The 22521-nt window shown below is 34.9% G+C and overlaps 1 protein-coding gene across 3 annotated transcripts; it reads right to left on the bottom strand.

Moving 5' to 3' along the window:
- Positions 1 to 6019: 6019 nt before the first annotated feature.
- LOC120079965 (RNA polymerase II C-terminal domain phosphatase-like 4) lies at positions 6020 to 16933 on the bottom strand. Of its 3 annotated transcripts, XM_039034453.1 has the most exons (11): positions 16682 to 16933; positions 16390 to 16584; positions 16230 to 16299; positions 15224 to 15366; positions 12334 to 12410; positions 11313 to 11428; positions 9836 to 10016; positions 8212 to 8501; positions 7363 to 7548; positions 7245 to 7283; positions 6020 to 6815 (listed from the first exon to the last, which is right to left on the bottom strand). In XM_039034453.1, the coding sequence occupies exons 4-11, from the start codon at positions 15364 to 15366 to the stop codon at positions 6504 to 6506; spliced, it is 1344 nt and encodes a 447-aa protein (XP_038890381.1). In that variant the 5' UTR covers positions 16230 to 16299; positions 16390 to 16584; positions 16682 to 16933; the 3' UTR covers positions 6020 to 6503. The 3 variants fall into 3 exon arrangements, with proteins under 3 accessions (XP_038890381.1, XP_038890382.1, XP_038890383.1); XM_039034454.1 differs by lacking the exons at positions 16230 to 16299; positions 16390 to 16584 and having other exon boundaries at positions 16682 to 16932; XM_039034455.1 differs by lacking the exons at positions 16230 to 16299; positions 16390 to 16584; positions 16682 to 16933 and adding an exon at positions 12524 to 12573 and having other exon boundaries at positions 15224 to 15362.
- Positions 16934 to 22521: the final 5588 nt, after the last annotated feature.

Below are 22521 nucleotides of genomic sequence, written 5' to 3'. Positions count from 1 at the left end.
AAATCGTTCATGCTAAGACATGAGAGTGTGGGCATCCTATGTAATGAGTTTTCATATAGACTGGACCACGAAAATAGTCACTTTTCTTTATAACGACCGTTTACTGTTAAAACTGACTATTTCATTTATTATATAACCTAGGTTAACTCGATCATAATCCTAAGCTAGCTATGAACTCCTGTTTGTTTGGGATTATTCTTTTATCTGCAAATGGTGAGAGTAGTCCAACAGCAGTACTCAATAAGCTTACCATTTTGGGGATAAGACCGGATGAATAGCTGGGGACATAGCCTTACAAGATGGAATTCACTTCTACCCAATTTAGGGTTAGCAGATGAGTTGTTCTCTTAAGTACTGACTCCAGGTCTTGAACAATCGTGACCTCGCCTTCTCATGATAGAGAAAGGATTTGATTCATACAGATTATGAATCAGAATTATTCATTAGAGGATCAGTAAGAACTTAAGGAACAAGATGTAGTCACAGGAGTAAAACGGTATTTATGACCTAGCTGTGATTACGAACAACCTCTGAAGGATCGACTTACTGATTATGGTTATTAAGTGGACATAATATATCTACATTGAGGCGAGTTCAACTATGGGCTATAGTGGAGTGTCCTATTAGTTAATGAATGGGGGTTAGATCGGATTAATGAATTTAGCTGATTAATCTCGAATCGTTAGAACTCATGATCTGTAGGTTCGCGAGGTCTCCCTACTAGCTTGTAAATGGATAAGCTTTGAGTAGCTTGAGAAATTAATTTGAAACGTTCAAATTAAACGGAACAAGAGAATATATATTTAAATATGATTTAAATATATAAAGATGATTATTGTGTAAAAAATTAATTTAATATTTGATATTAAATTAATTAATTTTTTAAATTAATTTATGAAATTAATTTAAGAAAATAAAATTTTGAATTAAAATGGTTAAAGTCATTTTATGTTTTAAAAAGAAAATGGAAATTCGTTTGCATGTTGCACAAAATGGAGGATTTTCTCCATTACCATCATCTTTATGCTCACACAAAATGCATTATCTTCTCTATTTTGATTCTCCAAGCATGAGCTGCAAGCCATGCGCTCCATCTCTTTGCATGTTCATCTATTATATATAAAGAAGAGTGGAGTTGTTGGAGAATAAGAGAATACAGAATTTGAGAGAAAATTTTCTGAAAAAGAAGTTATCTTCTTCAGTCGGGCTGCTGTGAGTTTTTTTTTTTTTTTTTTTTTTTGTTTCTTCACATCTTCAAGTTGTTCTTGAATCCCAATCCTTAAAGCTCCAAGAGCATAGTAGGGAAGGCTTTAAGGTTGTTCACATTGATATCAAGTGAAGATAGTAGCTGAACAGACATTTTCTTGGAGAGTTCATCAAAGGTATGTTCTGAAAACCCACTTTTTTAGAAGAGCATGCTTTAGTTTTTGCCAAAATTAGTGAATTAGAATGCTTATGGATCCTTGATACTTCCGCTGCATGTTGTTTAACTCTTTCACTATGGTTCGATGAATGTCAAAGCAAAAGGAGGTTATGAATATTTCATCACATTTACTGATGATTATTCAAGATATACGTACGTTTATTTAATGCAACATAAGTCTAAATCTTTTGAAAAGTTCAAAGAATTCAAGGTTGTAGTTGAAAATGTATTAAACAGAACAATTAAAACATTTCGATCTGATCGAGGTGGAGAGTTTATGGATTTAACATTCCAGAACTATTTGATAGAACATGGAATAGTATCCCAACTCTCTGCACCTGGTACAAATCAGCAGAATGTGTATTAGAAAGGAGTAATTGAACCCTGTTGGACATAGTTCGATCAATGATGAGTTACACTTCCTTACTTGACTCATTTTGGGGTTATGCAGTAGAGACTGCAGCATACATCCTGAACTTTATTCTATCTAAGAGTGTTGCTAGAACAACTTTGGAATTATGGAATAGATGTAAATCTAGCTTACGCCATTTCATAATCTAAGGTTGCCTAGCACACGTGCTTGAGGCTAATCCTAAGAAATTAGGACCACGTTTGAAATTGTGCCTATTTGTAGGCTACTCCAAAGGAATGAGAAGTGGTTACTTCTTCGATCCTAAAGAAAATAAAAGTGTTTGTATGGACAAATACTACTTTTCTTGAAGAATACCACATAAGGTAACATAAGCCCCAAAGTAAGATTGTGTTGAATGAAATTTTCAAAGAAACTACTGAATCTTCAACAAGAGTTATTGAAGAACCTAGTACCTCAACAAGAGTTGTTGAAGTAGAATTATCCAGTAGGTCAAATCCACTTCAAGTATTGAGGGAACCTCGACGTAGTAAGAGGGTTGTGAACCCACCTGTTCGCTATATGGGTTTAACAGAAATCCTGGCTATGGTAGCTGATGGTAAAGTTGAGAATCCATTCTCTTACAAGAAGGCGATGGAGGATATTGACAAAGATGAATGGATCAAATCGATGGATCTCGAAATGGAGTCTATGTACTTCAATTCTATATGGGATCTTGTAGATCATCCTGATAGGGTTAACCTATAGGTTGTAAATGGATCTACAAGAGGAAACGGGATGCTGATGGGAAGGTGCAAACCTTCAAGGCTAGATTAGTGGCAAAGGATTATACCCAGGTTGAGGGAGTTGACTATGAGGAGACTTTCTTACCTGTTGCCATGCTTAAATCTATCAGAATACTCATGTCTATTGCCTCATACTATGACTATGAGATTTGGTAGATGTACGTCAAGATTGCTTTTCTAAATGACAATCTTGACGAAACCATTTACATGGAGTAGTCCGAGGGATTCATAACCCGAGGTCAAGAGTAAAAGGTTTTCAAGCTTAATCGGTCCATTTATGGACTGAAGCAAGTTTCTCGATCTTAGAGCATAAGGTTTGATACTGCGATCAAATCTTATAGCTCTGATCAAAACGCTGATGAGCCTTGTGTATACAAGAAGATCATCAACAGTTCAGTAGTTTTTCTAGTATTATATGTAGATGATATCCTACTTTTGTAAGGTTAAAAACTGGCTAGCGACCTAATTCAAAATGAAAGATTTGGGAGAGACTCAGTTTGTTCTGGGTATTCAGATCTTTTGAGATCGAAAGAACAAAATGGCAGCTTTGTCTCAAGTGTCGTATATTGACAAGATGCTTGTCAAGTATTCAATGCAGAACTCCAAGAGGGGCTTATTACCTTTCATGCATAGCGTAACATTGTCTAAGGAACAATATCCTAAGATACCTCAAGAGGTTGAGGAAATGAGATGGATCCCCTATGCATCGGTTGTGGGTAGCCTGATGTATGCGATGTTATGTACTAGACCTAACATCTGCTATGCAGTAAGGATAGTCAGTAGATATTAATTCAATCCATGATTGAATCACTAGACCGCTGTTAAAAATATCCTCAAGTATCTATGGAGAACGAGGGACAACATGCTCGTGTATGGTTCTAAGGATTTTATCCTTACGGGATTCACGGACTCTGATTTTCAGATTGATAAGGATTCTAGAAAATTCACATCAGGATCAGTGTTCACTCTTAACGGAGAGACAGACTAGCATACGACTGCCATTTCCAAAAGTAGAATTTGAAGTCTTAGACTAGCATACGACTCATTTAGTCCCATTAGAAAAATCATTACGAATTCTAAAGTAATGTTCGAGTGATTTCTTAATTCTTCTACATGAACATTCTTCAACAGGTCGATAATCACACAAGTTTTGCCAAATCATTTTCAATTTGGTATAATATACTTCAACGGAGAGTGTACCTTGATTCGTAGTGACTAATTCCTTCCAAAGTTGATAAACATGTGGACAGTTTGAATCGATCCTTAAGTTTATCCTAAACTGATTTTGCATATCCAAAGTAAACAATACTTGTGGAAATTTCTTTGCAAATGAAATTTAAGATCCATGAAGTGATTATATTGTTGTTGCATTTCCAGGCTGTAGACAAACTTCATTCTTCAGGTTTTGGTTTTGTGATTGTTCCATCAACAAATCCTCCCTTATTTTTGGCAGATAAAGCAATCATCATTGCTCTGTCCATGATTCATAGTTGCTTGTTCCATGGTTGATTAACAAGAACCATAATTGGACCATAAGAATGATGAAGATGAAAAGGATTGAACTGAGCATCGATCAGTGAATATTCATTGTTAGGGTTTGTCATGATGAATGAAAAGAAAAGATGAAGGAGAAAACGCGGGAAGGGTGAGAGAAAAATCAATTCTCTGATACCATATTGCAGTAGTTGAGAGGAAATGAATTCATCTTATTTCATAAAGGAGAAAATCCTCTCTTAAATTCATCAATGAGGTCGCATGCATAGCACGCGGAAAAGCAGAAATAAAATATCAATAATACATATATTGTAATATCTAGAGATTTGCAAACTCCTAAGGCCCACACTATAAAGAGTTGATAAGATATAAAATTGATGTTTTCTAGTGGTGAGACCCACATACTCCTTGGGATAAACAAATTATGACAGAAATACACAAAGGTCAATCATATCAAAATAGTCCATACTTTTGGCATCAAGCCAGTCGGAATGTGAGAGATCTTATAGGTCTTCATTAAAAAGAAAGTACGTAGAACTTCGAAAATCATGCCATCCATGATTAAAATAAAAGCTTCCATGCTTTAACCCTTCTACCCAATAAAGGAATGTCATTTCAGGTGCTTCACGAAATCATCAAAAGATTCCACCGCCGCATCATAAAATACCTCTTTCTATGCGTACTCCTTGATCCGAGAGCCCTCTCTTGTTGAAACAAGGATCTACAAGAAGAAGATTACATTAATCCTCTACAAATTGTCTGCTATGTAGTTTATTTGCCCGCAACTTCCCTATGCCCCCCCTTTCTACTTCATTGTCGTAGGTCCTTAAGGAATGGTGTTCACAGCTCCTATTTTTCAACTCCTACTTTTCAATTCCTTGGATCAAACACATCCTAAATTCTTACCCACGAAGGTACAAAAGATTAGGGGTCACATATCAATTTGTTAAAAAAACACAACTAGTAGCAAAGACTATGTATATGGTACTAAATTGAGAATCAAAACAATATATACATAAGAAAATCTAACCCCATTATTTTCAAAAGGAAAAATTACACAAACCACCCTTTAAACTATAGGGTTGGTTACAATAACTTTCAATTTGATCAATTAATCCCCTGTGATTTGATAATGTTTGCAAATCAGCTCCTTTTATTAAACTAGTTTTTATTTGTGAATATTTGAGGTTTCTCCCTCCTCTCTCTTGTTCTCTTTTCTCCCTCCTTCATCCTTTCTCATTCTCATCTCTGAAAGTAGAACCTTAGTTTCATGAACCCCTTTGCTCTCCAAGAAATCAGGGGATATCTTAGCCCTTTCTCTCCATTCACACCCACATCTGATGTCGTTGCCACTGGGAGCTATTTCTATGTTAAAATGGAGTTCTCTCCATTTAGCTTGGAAAGAAAAAAGGGTTTAACTTAATAGATGAAAATTAGAAGAGAATCCCAAGTGGAAGTCTTTATTCCTCTTTATCTCAATGTACGGAGAAGGCAATCCGAGCACTGCGCTTAAAGGTGAAGTAGCCATAGTCTTGACCATTCTGCTGACCGAAGAAAGATGATTTTTTTTTTAGTTTGGATTATTGGCAAAGTTTCATTTTACTTTTTGTCCATTTTCATTCATTGCGCTGCAGCCAGTTCTCAGAATTTTTTTGCAATCTTCTTGTATGGAATTTGTATATGGAACTAATTTGTGGGTTCACCAAGTTCTATTTGGATGGCTGAATGGCCCAAAAACTTAATCTGGATAAAATTTTTCCATCCAAATTATAGATTTTTACTCCAAAGTTCTCTCATTTCTCCCAATCACTCAATTGATGCGCAAAATATTGTGGTAATGTGATAGAGAGATGGAGATGAGAAAGAGAGAAGATGAAGAGGAAGGAGAGAGAAATCACAAATATTCATAAATAAAAACAATTTAATAAAAGGAATTGGTTGCAACCATTAACAAACTACAAGGGATTTAATTGATCAAATTGAAAGTTCATAGATGTGAATGTAACCTACCCATAGTTCTCCCTTTCCAAAATGTAATTCTAGATTCACTCATGAAACTTATCAAATATTGTTATCTTTGATCTGAGACAAATACATCAGAGGAATTACAAATACATACAGAACCATAGATGTTAAGGCTTGGATTATTTATTAAAAAAAAGAATCAAAGCCAAAAATAACACCCCTATGATTAAGCCCAACTCAAGATGGTTACCCAAAATTACAACAAAATGCATCTACACATCTATCTTCTTTCAATCAACCCTTGAAGTTGATAATAGGGGATACTTCAAAAATGAGATGCTGACCTACAAAGAAGGTGAGTCCGTAAGTAATATATTGGGGAAACACTAACAGCACAGCAAGTAATCCCCCAACAAATGCAAGCTCCATTTAAGAGGAATGCGGGACTACTCTAAGAGAGAAACTGTCATTGTTTCTTGGTTTGCTCAACGGGAAAGTTTTCTTCCGATTGCCGTTTCCAGAAGTAGTTCGATGCTTCTATCCACCGTGGATGGACCAGAAACTTCTCCTCTTTCAAAGCCCAACGTGACTTCTCCGTTCCAGCATCCATTGAGACCACATGTGTCACAGATTGGTCGAGTTCGGTCGAGCAAGTGCCTCCCAACTGCTCTACCATCTTCCATAGGTGATGGTTATCAGCCTGAAATTTGGTAGGAAAGACCCGGCTGAAGACGACTTTGCATCCCTCGAGAACTTTGCTCCGAACTGTCTTCAGTATCTGTTTAGATGAAGGCAATTTCAAAATTAAGTCCACGATATGATACCATCATGACATTGAATTTCCATCTCAGGAAAGTTTTCAATTTTATGTCTATTAGTACTTTGATATTAAAAAAATAATAAAATTAAAATTAAATTAATTTTAAAATGAATTAAATTAAATTTAAAATTAATTAACCTATTAGACATAAATAAACTTTTGTCTGATAAGAGCTACAACTTTCAACTTTTCGTCTAATAAATCCACAAACTTGTAATATAACTAATGTTTATTTGTGAACAATTACATAATGAAAATGTCCGGAGCTGAAATTCGAATTTGATCAAGTCAAGGACAAAAATATAGGAATCAAGTAGAAATTATAGTTAATAGTCATTACTAGAAGATTTTAGATCATCGAACTTCCAGGAGGGAACAAACTTTTACCTGCCTCACATCTCTGTCAACCAAATCATCCGATAATTCCTACAGAAGAAATCCTAACAGTGAGATTGAGGTAAAAAATTGAAAACAAAAATGTAACAATAGAGAGAGAGGGACATACGTTAAAGAATACACTATGGACTTGCTTCAGAACTTTCAGGATGGTTGCCAGTGCCCCATCAGTTTCACTCTCGTCACTCTTCAACTCAGATAGAGATTTACAATTGAAGCCAAATTGGTGACAACTTGAAGCAAAAAAGTGATATCTCTCCATCAATATCAAGTTTTTTTTATGTTTTGGCCATGCCTATCATAAGAATTGATAATGTTTAGCTCCATATGTGTATGAAGAATAGGTAGTTCAGCAACCCAAAAATGACAAAATCAACGTTCAAAGACCCTGACAAAAATATCCCAATTCAACATCTAAGACTGAATCGCAAAGAATAGAAAACCAGTCTAATGAGACATTTTTCTTGATGAACTAAGACACTCACTAAGTAAACATTCACAGGCAATCCCATTACAAGATTCTATTGTTTAATAAGAGAACCATGTTGCATTGAATAATCCACAAGAGTAACGGAGGGAGATTCCTCAAAAAAAATAATTATAAAGAAAGAGAAACTAGAGATTACAGAAAACATCCCCAACTATAATAAATAATAAACTAAGAGGATAATAAAATAACTTTTGGAGTTGGGGAACCAACATGCTGCATTAACATTAAGAATTACGATCCTTCCTTTGCATGACATAATCTTCTTATCTATCAAATGTATTTAAACCTTCTCTCAAATGTGGAAGAACATATTTTTTTCACTGAATGCATTATGCAATTTATCGGCCTCTTTCAATGCATGATGGGAATCTCACGGTTACATACTCATTTAATTATCATAAGTTGATAACTAGGCAGCAACAATAGATCAAGTGTACAGAAGTATCGGCTAATTCTAGATGCACTTACATTTTCAGTATCATCGAGGATCAGAACAGCACTTTCCTGACCCAGCACCACATCAAGACCTTTTTGATGCTTTTGAGTGCCATCATCCCGAGAAATAACTTTTCCATTAAAGTACTCCTTCTTGGGGTCCAGCAACTTTGCCATTTCGAAGGCATATGCTCGCTCCCCCATAGTGTATATATACATTTCGAACAGTTGATTAGCTTCTTTCAAAAATGAATGGACAAATGGCCTCAATTTTGTCATTGTATGAACAGAGTTCAATAGGAAAAGGCTTCCTTTCGTGACATCTATTCAAAATTTTTACCATAGCATCAAAAACACCAACATCAGGAATTCGTAGGAAGCTTAGATAATTAAGCCAAATTTTTAAGATTAATTACTTGACATCATATAAGAAAGCAAGCAAAATTTAAATTAAACACTACTGAACAGTTAAGACCCAAAAAAAGGGGCAATTTATTTCATGGTCCACGAGGGCAAGGGAAAAAATGGTCAAGATGCACGTTACAAAATTCGTATAAGGAAATCTGTGTCAGGGCCCTCATCCCAAAACGGGCCATTCAAACTCAAACTCAAACTCTTACCAATCTCTTAAGGGGTGTTTGGCAAAGGAATTGGAGTTGGAGAGAGTGCTCCACTCATTGTTTGGCCTAAAGAGTTTGTAGGTCCCACAATTAAAAAAACATCAATTTTGTGTTTTATTAATACCAAACTAAATTACTCTGCAAACTTCACAACTCCAACCTTTGCCTCAAACACCCCTTTAGAGACATCTCCGAGTCAAGATGTACTTGTAGAGATAGTCCCATAAGTTATGCTTATAAAGTGCTTATACTGATTGATTCAAATTTCAGTTTTTATCACAGCAGAAACCCATAGCAAAAAAATAAAATAAACTGACCCAAGTTTGAATTCACACGACCTTTATTTTCCTAAAGAAATAAAATAAAAGATAGCATTCTTCCATATAGTGAAAAGACACCTGCCTAGGATTTAATATCCTATGAGTTTCCTTGACTCCCAAATATCGTTGGAACAAGCGAGTTTTCCTATGATTAGTCGAGTGTGAGCTAGCCCGGACACTCACGGATATTTAATATATATATATATATATATATATATAGGACACGCCAAAATCTAAATTTCTCCCTTTTACTAGTTTAGCAAAAGAAATTATCCCAACCTTTTCTTAATGTTTCTTGATATTTGAAAAGTTTCAAAGTAATTCCAACGTCCCAAAAGATTAAGAATTACTAACAAAGAGCCCCTCCTCAATATACTTTACAAAAAAAAATCCAAATTTGAATTGAATTCACAAAACTATTGAACTCCATGTTGCAAATTTGTCCATGCTGAATTTAAAGTATTTAATTTTAAATAAAAGAAAACTGTTTGTCGTAGCTGCTCAAGGTGCAAATAATTTAAAACAGCAAATACAAAAGCTTAGGATTAGGGGAATGTACTTATGTGTTTCATATATATAAAAGGAAGAAAAAAGAACACAGCAAACAGAAAAGAGCAATGGTGAAAGCAAAATCACGATGGGAATGAAATAACAGTCAACACCATATCGAAATTACTTTAGAAAGTAGAACTATGTACGGATGAGAGGACAATGTACCATCTAGAGAATCTGTTTGACTCCTTAAATACTCCTCTTCAGGTGTCAAATGCCCTAGTTGAGTTGAGTTTAATAGTGTGTGATCCAGATCAAGAACCAGGATAAGCTTTTTATGCAGCAATAAGCTCTTCATGTCTATGTTACGCAGCCGATTAATTTCATCATTATTTAGTCTGAGTCCCTACAAGATTATCAGATGGGCCATATATTTAGCACATAGTTTGATATACTAGCAAACTACAAGTTACTGGTATTTCTCTAGCCATGCTAAGTTAAAATCCATAGCTAGTGTCTATTTTGTCAACATTGAACAAAAATAACTGAAGGAAAATATATATATACACACATATATGTATACATACATATATATTAACAGAACATCTCAAACTACAAGGGATTGTTCCACTATTTTCTTTTTTTTTTTTTTTTTTTTTTTTTAAAGAAACTGATAGTATATTGATCAAAGAAGCATATATAAATGAAGATGCTTCTCCAATCATGGTAAGTTGAAATCCAAGCTAGTATCTATTTTGACAACAGTGAATGAATATATATTGAAAAGAATGAACATGTCAAACTACATGGAATTATTCCATTATCTTTCTCTCTTTCGAGTTTCTTTCCTCCCTCCCGTCTTTCTTTTTCCTAGAAACACCCTTTCTTTAGAGTCCCAAGACCATTGAAGGAACCAGGACTAATCGCCTGAATACCTACTGAGGCAAGAGCAGACTGACTGGAATCCCAATTTCCCATCAATTCTTCCCTTATTTGCAGGAGGAAAACTCAAGGGGCTAGAAAAGAAATAAAGATCTCCACTCCACCAACCCTACACAAAAGAAGTCCCCCTCCTCTCCCATTAACAACAGCATTCAGCAAAGAACTCCCAAGGAATAAAACCGGTCTGTAAGGTTAGGCACAACCTAAAAAAGGGGCAGAATTAAAAAACGGAGAGGGTTAGGGACCGCCCTCCATACCCATAGGACCCACCCCTCCCACCTAGGAAGCACGGACACGGACACAAGACACGCAACACGACACGACACGACATGGCGACACGCCAATTTCTAAATTGTAGGAGACGACATGTTGGAGACATTATTTCTTTTTTAAGAAATCATATATATATATATACACACACACACTTATTAAAGATAATTTTTTATTAATTATTTAAAATACTAGCTTTTTATTAATTATTTAAAATACTAGTTTTTTTTTTTATCAAGTATTAAAAATAATTAATACTAGTTTTGTTTGTTAATTATTAACATTTTTTATAAAAATTAGTAAAGAAAAAGGAAAAGGCATTTAAAACCAAGTTGACATCATTTCTAAATGGTGCCCACTTTGTAAACTCCCAGACCACCTGAGTTCCTTCTAACCCACCCCCCACCCCCATCCCAGCCAAACATTCTATACATGGTAATTGGTAACAAAGAAAAGAAGATAATTAGATATTCATATAAAGAAAACTTACCTTATGTATATACCCAAATGTCACGCCAGATTCCTCATCCAACCTTTGCCCACATATGATACACATATTTCCAAATGAACCAGGATGACTGCATAATTGTTGCTTTGATATTGCTTCTGTAATAGATTATTATTTTCAAAACAGAAGAATTCAGCAATTAGAGAAATACCAACGCACGAATACAAGGAGTCAAATACTTGCTTCAACATGAAGGCTTTTATATTTCTATATTAATAAGTTACAATTACACAAGACTGAATAGGTTACATTGGTAGGGGAAGAAAGAAACCAAAATAAAGGATATATGGTGAGCAGAGGATCGTTGAACTGAAATAGTTCATGAAATCAGATACCACAAAATTTCAGGTGCATATCCATCTAGCATCTTCGTAATTCTTAGTTTTCGAAGAAACTAAAAATGACTATTTTTGTTTAGACCAAAGATTGCCACAAGTATCATATAAAGAACAATTCCCGTCCTGTTCTTTATTTTTTATCCACTAGTGTTCGGATCAATTTGAACATAAAGCCAGAGAATATGTTATTTCACTTTTGGTTATACAGGGATGTAGGTATCCTTCCCTTCCCTTTGAGATTTCATAGTTTCTAGGGAAGACTGTCTTACTCAATAACAATAACAGGGAGTGTTTATATATAGATCATTTTGGGGCCAACTTGATATGGTTCTTAAAGAAGCTCATAAAATTCAAAAAAGATGGACAAAAAAGGGTGACAAACCTCCAATCAGATTCGCATATAAGAAGGGAAGAGGAGGCAACCACCAAACACACAATGTGTAACAGAAGATTAGCAACGGAAATGCTCTATGAATATGTAGAGTGGGAGGAAAAAAAGGACAGACACAGCAAGCACGTCGTATAGCTGTCTAATAAGTAAGGAAGTAGTACAGTATAAACTGTATATAGTACAGGTCGCAGCCACAAATTGGCAACATTGAAAGGGGTAGAGCAAGAGTAAAAGATGGGCAACAAAAGGGGTTAGTACAAACAGTTTAACTTACCTGAACTTTGCTCTTCAACTCCATACAGAATATCCTCCTCTGAGTTTTCCAGTTTCTCCACCTTACGGCGCTTTATCCTAAAAAATTGAATGAAATGAATAAAAAATACATGACATGTTGAATAGATAAAATGACAATAAACTACCACAATTTAGTTATATGGTTATAACTTATAAGCAATCCTACAAACCCTCGTTATTATGTGCAGAAATGATAGTCGCCACTTGCCATGACTCAATGCTGTTATTCATGCAAAAGGAAAAATAATACAAATTACAAACACAGAAATCACAAATGACTCTTATTGGATAGCAGCATCCTGTTTACCATAGATTTAGACTTTTAATACAAAATAATAATTACACACAAGGTAACTGATAAAAACTTTCATGAACTACGATATCTATAAAAGAAAATAATTATATGAAAGTGAAACTAAATGACAGATAAACTCATTACCTGAGAGTTTAAATAATTATGATTGCTGTAAATGTCTAATTTTCAATTTTATATTCTTTTCTCTTTTTTGTGCTGCTTTGCAGTTTGCTCTTATTCTTTCATTCTTCTTGGAAATTTGGCTTCTTAAAAAAAAAAATCTTTTAAGATGAATGACTGAAAGTTTGGAATTTAGAAGCTTAGAATCTACAAATTGCTATAAAATTATCACAAGAAAGTCAGATGGGTAAACCTGAAACGTTAAACCAATCATGAAATCCTATTTTAATAAGCATTTTCAAATGTCATAGTCGTACAATACCAACCATAATCTTTTTTTAAAAAAAAAAAAAAAGAACACTGTCCAGAAATTGAAAAAGGAACTCATCGCTCTTAAATCTTAATCATTTTTTTATAAAATTAATAACTTTCATTGAAAAAACAAAGAGAGAGAATACAAGGGTGTAAAAAAAACCAACCCACAAAACAATCCTTCTACAGAAAGGGGTTCCAACTAAGTAAGATGTGTCCTAAAGAGTAATTACAAAAAAAGATCCAAAATCGAAGCCCACAAAGAAATATGAAATCTCACCGAGGACCAAACTTCACTAGGGTTCCTATACCTACCCCTGAACACCCTATCATTCCTTTCCTCCCAAATATCCCACAAAATAGCACAGACTCCAACAAACCACAAAAAGCAGCATCTCTCTCTCTAAAAGACGAATGGAGAAACTCCCCAATAATCGTGAAAATATCCCTCTAGCTAGCAATCTACACATCAAACTCCTGCAAGAAATAACTCCACATAGATCTCGCATACGAATAGCACCACAAGAGGTGATCCAGGTCTTCCTTCGCCTTTCGAAACAAAGTACAACAAAAAGGACCCGTTAACGATGTCCTCTTCCTAACAAGCCTAGCCATGGTATTCACCTAACCCAACAACACTTGCTAGGTAAAGAACTTAACTTTCTTAGGTATCTTAATCCTCCAAACCACGTCAAAAACCGACTCTCTAGCAGGGGTGGGATCAATAATCAAATAAAGAAAGATTTGCAAGAAAAGCCTTTCAAAAGGTCAAGGCTCTAGACACAAATGTCCCTTCTCCCCTCCCTAAAGCTGCACTCTTCCAACAAAGATAGAAAAGAGGTTGTCTTCATCATTTCCCTATTGGATAAATGAGGATGGACCCAAAAGAAAAGGACACGAAGCTTTCTGATCTGACCAACAAATCAAAGATGGTATGATTTTTAAAGGAAGACAAATGATAAAGACAAGAAAACGCATAGCAGAGGGGTCTATCCCCCACCCACTGATCTTCCCAAAAATATGTACCCCTACCATCCCCTACAACAAAATGGACTAGAGGAGGGAAGCTCAAGTGCAATATCTTTCCGAGAACTCCAGTGTGTACCTTTAACCCCCTTAGCCACCCAATCAAAAGGATAGGTACCATACTTACTCTCGGTGATTCTATGCCATAAAGATTCGGGTTCAAGGACAAAACGCCAAAGCCACTTAACCAGCAGGACATTGTTGCGAAGCCTTAAATTACTAATCTCTGGCCCTCTTTTGGTTCAGGGGTGCTCAACCACCTCCCAGCTAACAAGGTGAGATCCCTTTCATTCATTCACGCCCCCCCCCCCCCCCCCCCCAAAAGAAAGTTTCTCATGTACTTCTCCAGATTCTTACAAACCACGCTTGAAGCACGAAACAAAGAGAAATAATAAATGGGAACATTACTCAGCGTTGACTTGATCAAAGTAAGTCTAACAACTTTAGAGAAGAAGCTTTTCTTCCATGAGGCAAGCCTCTTATGAATCTTCTCAGAAATGGAGTCCCAAATGAGATGGCCTTCGGGTTTCCCCCGAAAGGAAGGTCAAGGTATGAAGAGGGGAAGGAACCAACCTCACAACCAATCATCTCCGTCCATCTCTTAAGCTTATCTTGATCGCAATTAATATCCAAAATTTTGCACTTGCTCCTAATGATTTTTAGTCCATACATGGATTTGAAAAACCCCACCATATGATTAGGATAAAAAAAATCCTCATTGCCAGAGCAGAATAGCATTGTATCATCAGCAAACTGGAGATGAGCCAGTGCTTCCTCTTTCAAACCATAAAAGGCTCAATAATATTCCCCTCCACACCCCTAGAGATGAGACGGCTTAAAACATCCACAACAATTAAAAACAAGAAGAAGGGGGATAGGGGATCCCCTTGTCTTAAACCTCTAGAAGCCTTATTTCCGCTGACACTTATATCATATCTTTATCTATATGAGGCTTCAAAAGAGAGCCAAACAACTACAAAATACTTTCCATCTAATTCTCGATTGAAGTAATAAAAACATTGGATTGACCAAAAATGAAAACCTAAAACCACTGTCTTTAGGCATTATTAACTTCAAAGAACAATGGAAGTTTATTAATTTTAAAAATTAATTGTACCTCTCACTTTCGGCATTATTGTCACCCTCGGCCTTTTCATAGGGTGATGAATCAGACGAATGGGAATCTAGAGCTACATCAAGAAACGCAGCAAAATCATCACTGCTTGATGAGTGAGCTGGAGAATTAGTTGCAAGGCTCATCTGAAATATCCACCAAATAGGAAGGGGAAAATAAAAAAACCTTAGTAGATTGTAGCATTAATATGCAATACCAAGACTGGAAACAATAGAGCCAAATTCAGAAGGGAAAAGATCTTACAAAAAAAATATTAAGCATGTAGTCTAATGAAACATTTAGAAGTGGAAAGAAAAATATAAAATAGATAGCTTCTACTGAGTATAGCAGATGGACAAAGAAAGAAGCATTCTAGGATAACATCAATTTCAATTCCTAAATAAGCTGACTTCAGTTAGTAGGTCAGACTTCTTTTCATTTCTAATCATTTCCAAATAAACTTGCATGTACTTCAAATAATTTCACAAAGAAACCACCTAGGGCTGCAACATTTTGGGTTCAAAAATTCATAGAATATACAATATACTACAATTATTGTTACATAAACTTATAACCTCAAAAGAATCCTCATACCTAACTATCCCAGGTTCAATATCAGGACAATTAAAAAAAACTAACATTCTAATCTTTGATCAAAGAACCTAAACGAGACTAAAAATTCAACACTTATAACATTAAATAGGTCAGCTGAAAGAACCAATGTGATCCAAACTTAACTTAGGAAATGATCACTTTCATAAGCCATTAAGGACAACTCAACTTCAAAACAACATTAACAACTCCAACATTAAATTTCCAACCCCAAAGTTAAGACAAATAACAACAGGATAAATTAACGGCAAGCTCATAACACTAACTAAACTATAAAAGGTAAATCAACTAGACTAAGCACAAGCAGAAGCTTGCATGAAAACGTTTCATGCGAGCTTTTCTTTAAACTATTTGGCAGAGCCAAAAATAATATTTTAAACTTAGTAATGTTACTTACCACGAAATCGAGCCTGAATAACAAACAATTTATCTTCTTCTCGACTTTGAGTAATCTTGGATCAAATCCCCTAACACAGACCATAATTAAACTTAACTCCAAACTTTAGGGCCTAAGTCCAAAACACAAATTTAACTTTACAAAACTTCAAACAACTTACCTTAATCCAAAACCACTTCAAAACATCAACCAAAAATTCCAATCTATGCGTAGACCACAAATAGGAATTATAAACCCAATTTACAGCGATTATTCTTAATCCAAAAGGGTTCCAAATCCGATATTAACCAAAAATCAACCAATTCGGTCCTTAACACTTGCTGGACAGCAAGCTAACGTCCTCAAAATCTTCAATCTAAAATCCAAACATTATGGGTAAATCAAATTTAGGCCAAAATCTTAGTGGATACTTAAGAATATCCAAGAAAAACCCATAAAATACCAAATCTTACCCAAAACCAAGAATCCCGCGAAAGACTAACGGCAACGGCTGTGGTCGACGGAAGATAGAGAGAGGCTAACCGCCGTCAGACCCACGCGGCGGCAACGTAGGCAGTCGGAAGACGACGTGAGGACTGGCCGGAGACTAGTGGCCGGCGGACAGGGGCACGACTAACCTGCGTTTCCTTGTTGCGTGAGGTAGGAGAGAGTTTGAGAGAAGGTGTGAGAGGGATGGGCTAATCGTATTAACTCAAATTTACTCTCCTCCTATACATAAATATAAAGCTATCTTAGTTAAACACTTATCTCCACCAATTGACTCAAATTTATTTCCAATAATCCAAAATTAAGTGTTCTTTGTTAAATAGACTAGTGAAAGTGTTTTTAAATATAAATTCAAAATTATTGACAATAATAAAACCATATGAATGTATAACAAATAAAATAAACTTTGTAAAATACTTCCGACAAAATGTAACCAAAGACATGAATATTTATATTTTAGACGATTGTTTATAAAATGTGTTTAAACTAAAATAACTTTTCTATTAACATTTTTCCTTAAATAATCCAAACATGCTCTATTTCAAGTTTTGTTAAATTAAGATCACAGGTTAAAAACATTAGCATGCTCTATTTCCTAGGAGATCTGAACATGTTCTACTTCAATGATAAATTTGCAATAAGTACATGTTTTTGAAAAAAAAAATCATGTTCAAACAAAATAAGTCTATATGCAAGAAAATGGCCTACAATTTATGCCCCTAACCCAAACTTGTTTTAATAAACCAAAATTGTAGATGAACCTGACCTAAATTGATTCTCTAAACTCTAAACCCTAATCTTTCATATATATGCTTGTTCAATGGTATTGATACATGAGTTTAAAATAAAATAAAAAAAAATAAAAAAAAATAAAAAAAAAAACTAATATTAGTACATCCAAAAGGACCAAATAGACGGAGAATAACGTAACTTAAAATCGAATATATTTTCAAATTTGGTGGAACGAGTCTTTTTATCTCTTTATAAAGTAGGATATTTAACATACAATTGTATAATACAAACAATTAAAAATAATAGATAGCTTAAACTCATACTTCATAATTTCATGTTAAACAAACCACAAACTTAACGAACCTAGACTAAAAAACTTTGTACCCTAAAATAGGAGTGCAACCAAAAACCAAACTAATCCAAAGCGATCCACTAGTTTGGTTTGATTTTTTTAGTATAAAATTGGATTACTTGGATTGTATTTGGAGCAAACCAAAAAGTATTGGTTCTGATCGTCAAAATAAACCGAACCGAGGATATATATACCCTTAAAAACAAACTCTAATATTAGGTATTTTTAGTATTCTAGTTATTATGATGCATATGAATTTGTTGTTTAGAAAAAGAACCAATTATTGTGGTGTGAGTATGTTTTTTATTTAGAAAAGTACCCAGAAAAAAATGTCCAATTTCAATTTATATATATATATATATAAAAAAAAGAAAAGAAATATATCTTATTTTAATTTAAAATTAGCAAAAATGACCAATTGTGAAACAAAAGTAAAAATAAAAATAAAAAATTAGAAGAAAAAAAAAAGAAAATTCCAAAAACTGAGAACCAAATCGATGATAAACTAAACCAAATAAAAACCAATCAATTGGTTTTGTTTTTTGTTGGACATCGATTTGAATCCCTTCTCTATAAAATCGATTGGTTTGGTTTGGTTCTTGGTTGGTCCCAAAATCAACAAAATCTAATCGACTATCACTTTTACCCCCAAAAATATACACTATTCAATTCCACAAACTATTATAACCAATTCAACATCCAAACTAGCTCTAAAAGTATTCATAGCCATGATTTTCTAAATTTGTAAATATAGCAAAAAATAATTAAATGTGGTTTTTGTTTTTGTTTTTTTTAATTATTTCAATTTTACCATATTTTGTATATTAGTTTTTGAAATTTTTGGTATTTTATTCGGTGTGTATTATAAAGTATGAAATGGGTAAATATACACAAAGTAAAGATATGGAAGATTCTAAATTAGCCTAAATTAAGGAGTATAATCTGCTAATTTACAAATAAGATATGTATATATGGTACACCCTCCCTCAAACTCAAGGTGGTAGAGTAAAGACCAACTTGAGTTTGTGAAGCAACTGAATGAAATGTCTAGGTGACAACGCTTTGGTGAAGATATCAACAGGTTGCTCTATAGTGGAGACGGATCGAAGGAGGGGAGTGTTGTTCAAAAGATGATGACAAACAAAGTGACGGTCATTTTCAATGTGTTTGGTGCATTCATGGAATACATCATTATGAGCAATCTGGATAGCATTATAATTGTCACAATGAAGTAGAGTAGCAAACTGTTAAGGAACACCCATATCAGTAAGAAGCCAACTCAACCATAGTAACTCAGAAATAGCATTGGCAAGAGCACAATATTCAGATTATGTGTTGAACGAGAAACTACAGTTTGTTTCTTACTTCGCCAAGAGATGAGAAAATCTCCTAAGTAAAAGCAATAACCTGTAGTGGAATGCCGATCAGTGGGATCACCAATCCAATCTGCATCAAAGTACCCAGATAATGATAAAGATGATTAGGAAGAAAATTGAAATCCATGGCCAAAAGTGCCTTTTGACATACCGGAGAATATGAAGAATAACAGTAAAATATATAGACTTGGGAGCGACCATGAATTGACTAACAATGTGAACAACATATGCAATATCTGGGCAAGTCACATTAAGATAAATGAGACTACTAACCAGTTGCCGATAAGAAGTAGCATCTTCAAGAGGAACACCATCAAATAGAGTCAAACGGACATTTGGATCCAATGGTGTTGATGAAGTGGTTGAGTCAATAATGCCAAATCGAGTGAGAAGATTAGAAGCGTATTTAGCTTGAGGTAAGTAGTAACCATCAGAACAGGATGAGACTTCAAGGCCAAGGAAGTAACTGAGTGGTCCCAAATCTTTCATCTCAAAGTGTTCCCCAAGATAGCTTTGCAAGTCAGATATAGCCTGAGGATCGTCACATGTAATGATCATATCATCAACATGGAGAAGGAGAAGAACAATCCGTGACAGGTTTTGCGTGTAAAAAGAGTTCTATCATGGGGACTAAAAGTAAACCCAGGTTGAGTGATGGTAGAGCTGAAGGTGGCAAACCATGCTCATGGGGGTTTGTTTCTAAGGTGGAGGAGTTGTTCCAGGCGGAGGTTTCATATACACCTTTTTAGATAGAGAACCATTAAAAAAACACATTTTTAACATCCATCTATAGCAGGGGCCACTGTTTGGCGGCTGCAATAGCTAAAAGAATGCGAACATATGTCACTCAAGCTACTTGAGCAAATGACTCTTCATTGTCAATGTCGTATTTCTGAGAATAGTCTTTTCCAACGAGGCGAGCTTTATAACATTCAATGGAGCTATTGGAAGGTGTTTTGATTTTATAAATCCACTTATAGCCAATAGGTCTTTTGCCCGAGGGAAGATCAACGTAATCCAGGTATGAGTCTTTTCTAACGCCTGGAGTTCCTCATTTATTGTTTGTTATCATAGAGGGTTAGTGCTGGCCTCATGATAAGATGACGGCTCGACCAAAGACTGAATAGTGGAAAATTAATGAAAATCTTGAAGATGATGGAGAGGTTGATTTACTTGTTGGGATGAAAAACAGAAATAACTAACGCAGATTCAAATTCAACAGCGATGACAGATGTTGATATCAGGAGAGTAGGAAATGAGCAGATTGAGCAGGTTGAGATGTGAGGTAAGGTTAGATGGGGAAGTATCATTGGAATCTAATGTTGGATCTGGAAGAGGGTTTGGGAGATGAGAGATGGGGTGGGTGGGTCAAGTTCAGGAAAAAGGACATTAGAGGGATCAATATAAAGAAAATATGTGAACTATATAGAGAGGAATAAAATGAACAAAGACTAGAAAACGTACGATGCTCCCGAAAAGTAACATGACGGGAAATATGTAACCGTTTAGAGATGGGATCCCAACAACGAAAACTTTTATGTTCAATCCTATAGCCAAGGAAACAGCATAAACAGACACAAGGTTCAAGTTTTGTATGCTCATGAGGGTGTAGAAGGACAAAACAGACACAATAAAAATTTTTAAGATGAGAGTAAGAAGGAGAAGTTCCGTAGAGATGTTTAAAAGGGAAGATGTTTTGAAGGACAGAGGAAGGAAGACGATTGATGACATAAAGAAGTGAGAGCAGCTTCACCCCAAAATAGAGATGTCCACGAGGCGGGGTGGGGACGAGGAAGCACTCCTTGTCCCCGTCTATTTGATTACTTGTCCTCGCGAATTTTCCGATGAGGAACAAGGCGGGGATTCCCCGTGGGGATTTCGCCCGCGGGGAAAATTTTTTCGCCATCTTTTTTTTAACAATTTTTTTTTAGTTAAATATATATATTTTTAACAATTCTTTAAATATATCCAATACAATTTTTGTAATAAAACAATAATACACATTCAATTTAAAAAGATATAATTAAAATGTTAATTCTCATAATTTTTATAAATTAAAATTCAACAATTAGAACATCTTATCTTAAATATTATAACATCAAAGAAATTAAAGTAATAAAGTCTTAAACTTAAATAATTAAAACCTCTATAATTATTATAACAAAGTCTACAATATAATATATATATATATATATATATATATATATATATATATTATATATATATATATATACGTTTGGCCCCGAATTGCAAATGGGAAAAAAAATCCCCACTCTCTCCCCCATTCCCCGTGTATTTGGGGATTCCCCGTCCCGTTCGGGGCGGGTCCCCGCGGGGACCTAACCCCATGGGTTTTTTGGACATCTTTTCCCCAAAACTTCTCAGGATAAGAAGTAGAGAGAACTTGAGCACGAACAAAATCTAAAATATGGTAATGTTTGCGTTTTACTCAACCATTTGTTGAGAGGTGTGCAGGCATGAGCGTTGAACAAGAGTTCATTGCTGGTTGAGAAAAAAGAGGAAAATTGAGTCCTTGTACTTCATTGCATTATCTGTACTAAGGACTTTGATGGTTCAAGAAAATTAGGTTTGAACTATATTGGCAAAATCAATGTAAACTTGAGATAAGGCATAAAGACATTTAATAAAATATATCCAAGTAAATTGAGAACAGTCATAAATGAACAAGACAAAGTATCGATAGCCATTGAAAGTGAAAGTGGGAGCAGGACCCCAAATATCAGAATGAATTAAGCCAAAAGATGTATCAAAAGAAGAGTATGAATGAGGAACAAATAAAGCATGTTGTTTCACAAGTTTACAATTTATACAGTCAAAGGGAGCAAATTTTGAACATTATTTAAATTGCCAATAGAAACTAACTTGCAAAGTTTTTTCGAGAATGCATAACCAAAGACGAAGGTGTCATTGATATATAGCAGAGTCAGTGATTATCGTAGAGATAGACTAAGAAACAAGAAGTTGAAGGGAAGTTAGCTCAAACAATCGTCTTACCTTGTGCCCCTTAACAACTATTTGTTTCATCAATGGATCCTGAACTAGACAACCATTGGGAGAAAAATAAACAATTAAAACAAGATCACATAATTGACCAATAGAGGCAAGATTGAAATTCAAATTGGGAACATAATAGGTATTTAAAAGATTTAAGGTTGGGCTAACAACAATAATGATATGGGAAATAGACATAGAATTTCAATTAACAGCATAAATGAAAGGTAGAGATGGAGCAAGAGTGGGAGAAGACATAAGTGAAGTATCAAAGGTCATATGATTACAAAAAGCAGAATCAAGAAGCCAAGCTTGATTTAGCCGCAAGGGTAGA

The sequence above is a fragment of the Benincasa hispida genome, chromosome 6 (assembly GCF_009727055.1).
Source record: "Benincasa hispida cultivar B227 chromosome 6, ASM972705v1, whole genome shotgun sequence".
Taxonomy (NCBI): Eukaryota; Viridiplantae; Streptophyta; class Magnoliopsida; order Cucurbitales; family Cucurbitaceae; genus Benincasa; species Benincasa hispida.
This window is presented reverse-complemented; position numbering and strand designations above follow the sequence as displayed.

Coding starts and splice junctions, on each gene's coding strand:
- LOC120079965 (XM_039034453.1), bottom strand. CDS start 15,366: ATGAGCCTTGCAACTAATTCTCCAGCTCACTCATCAAGCAGTGATGAT. Junction 8,502..9,835: donor TCAAACAGATTCTCTAGATG/GTACATTGTCCT, acceptor AATTTTGAATAG/ATGTCACGAAAGGAAGCCTT. Junction 6,816..7,244: donor TTGACAGAGATGTGAGGCAG/GTAAAAGTTTGT, acceptor TCATCTAAACAG/ATACTGAAGACAGTTCGGAG.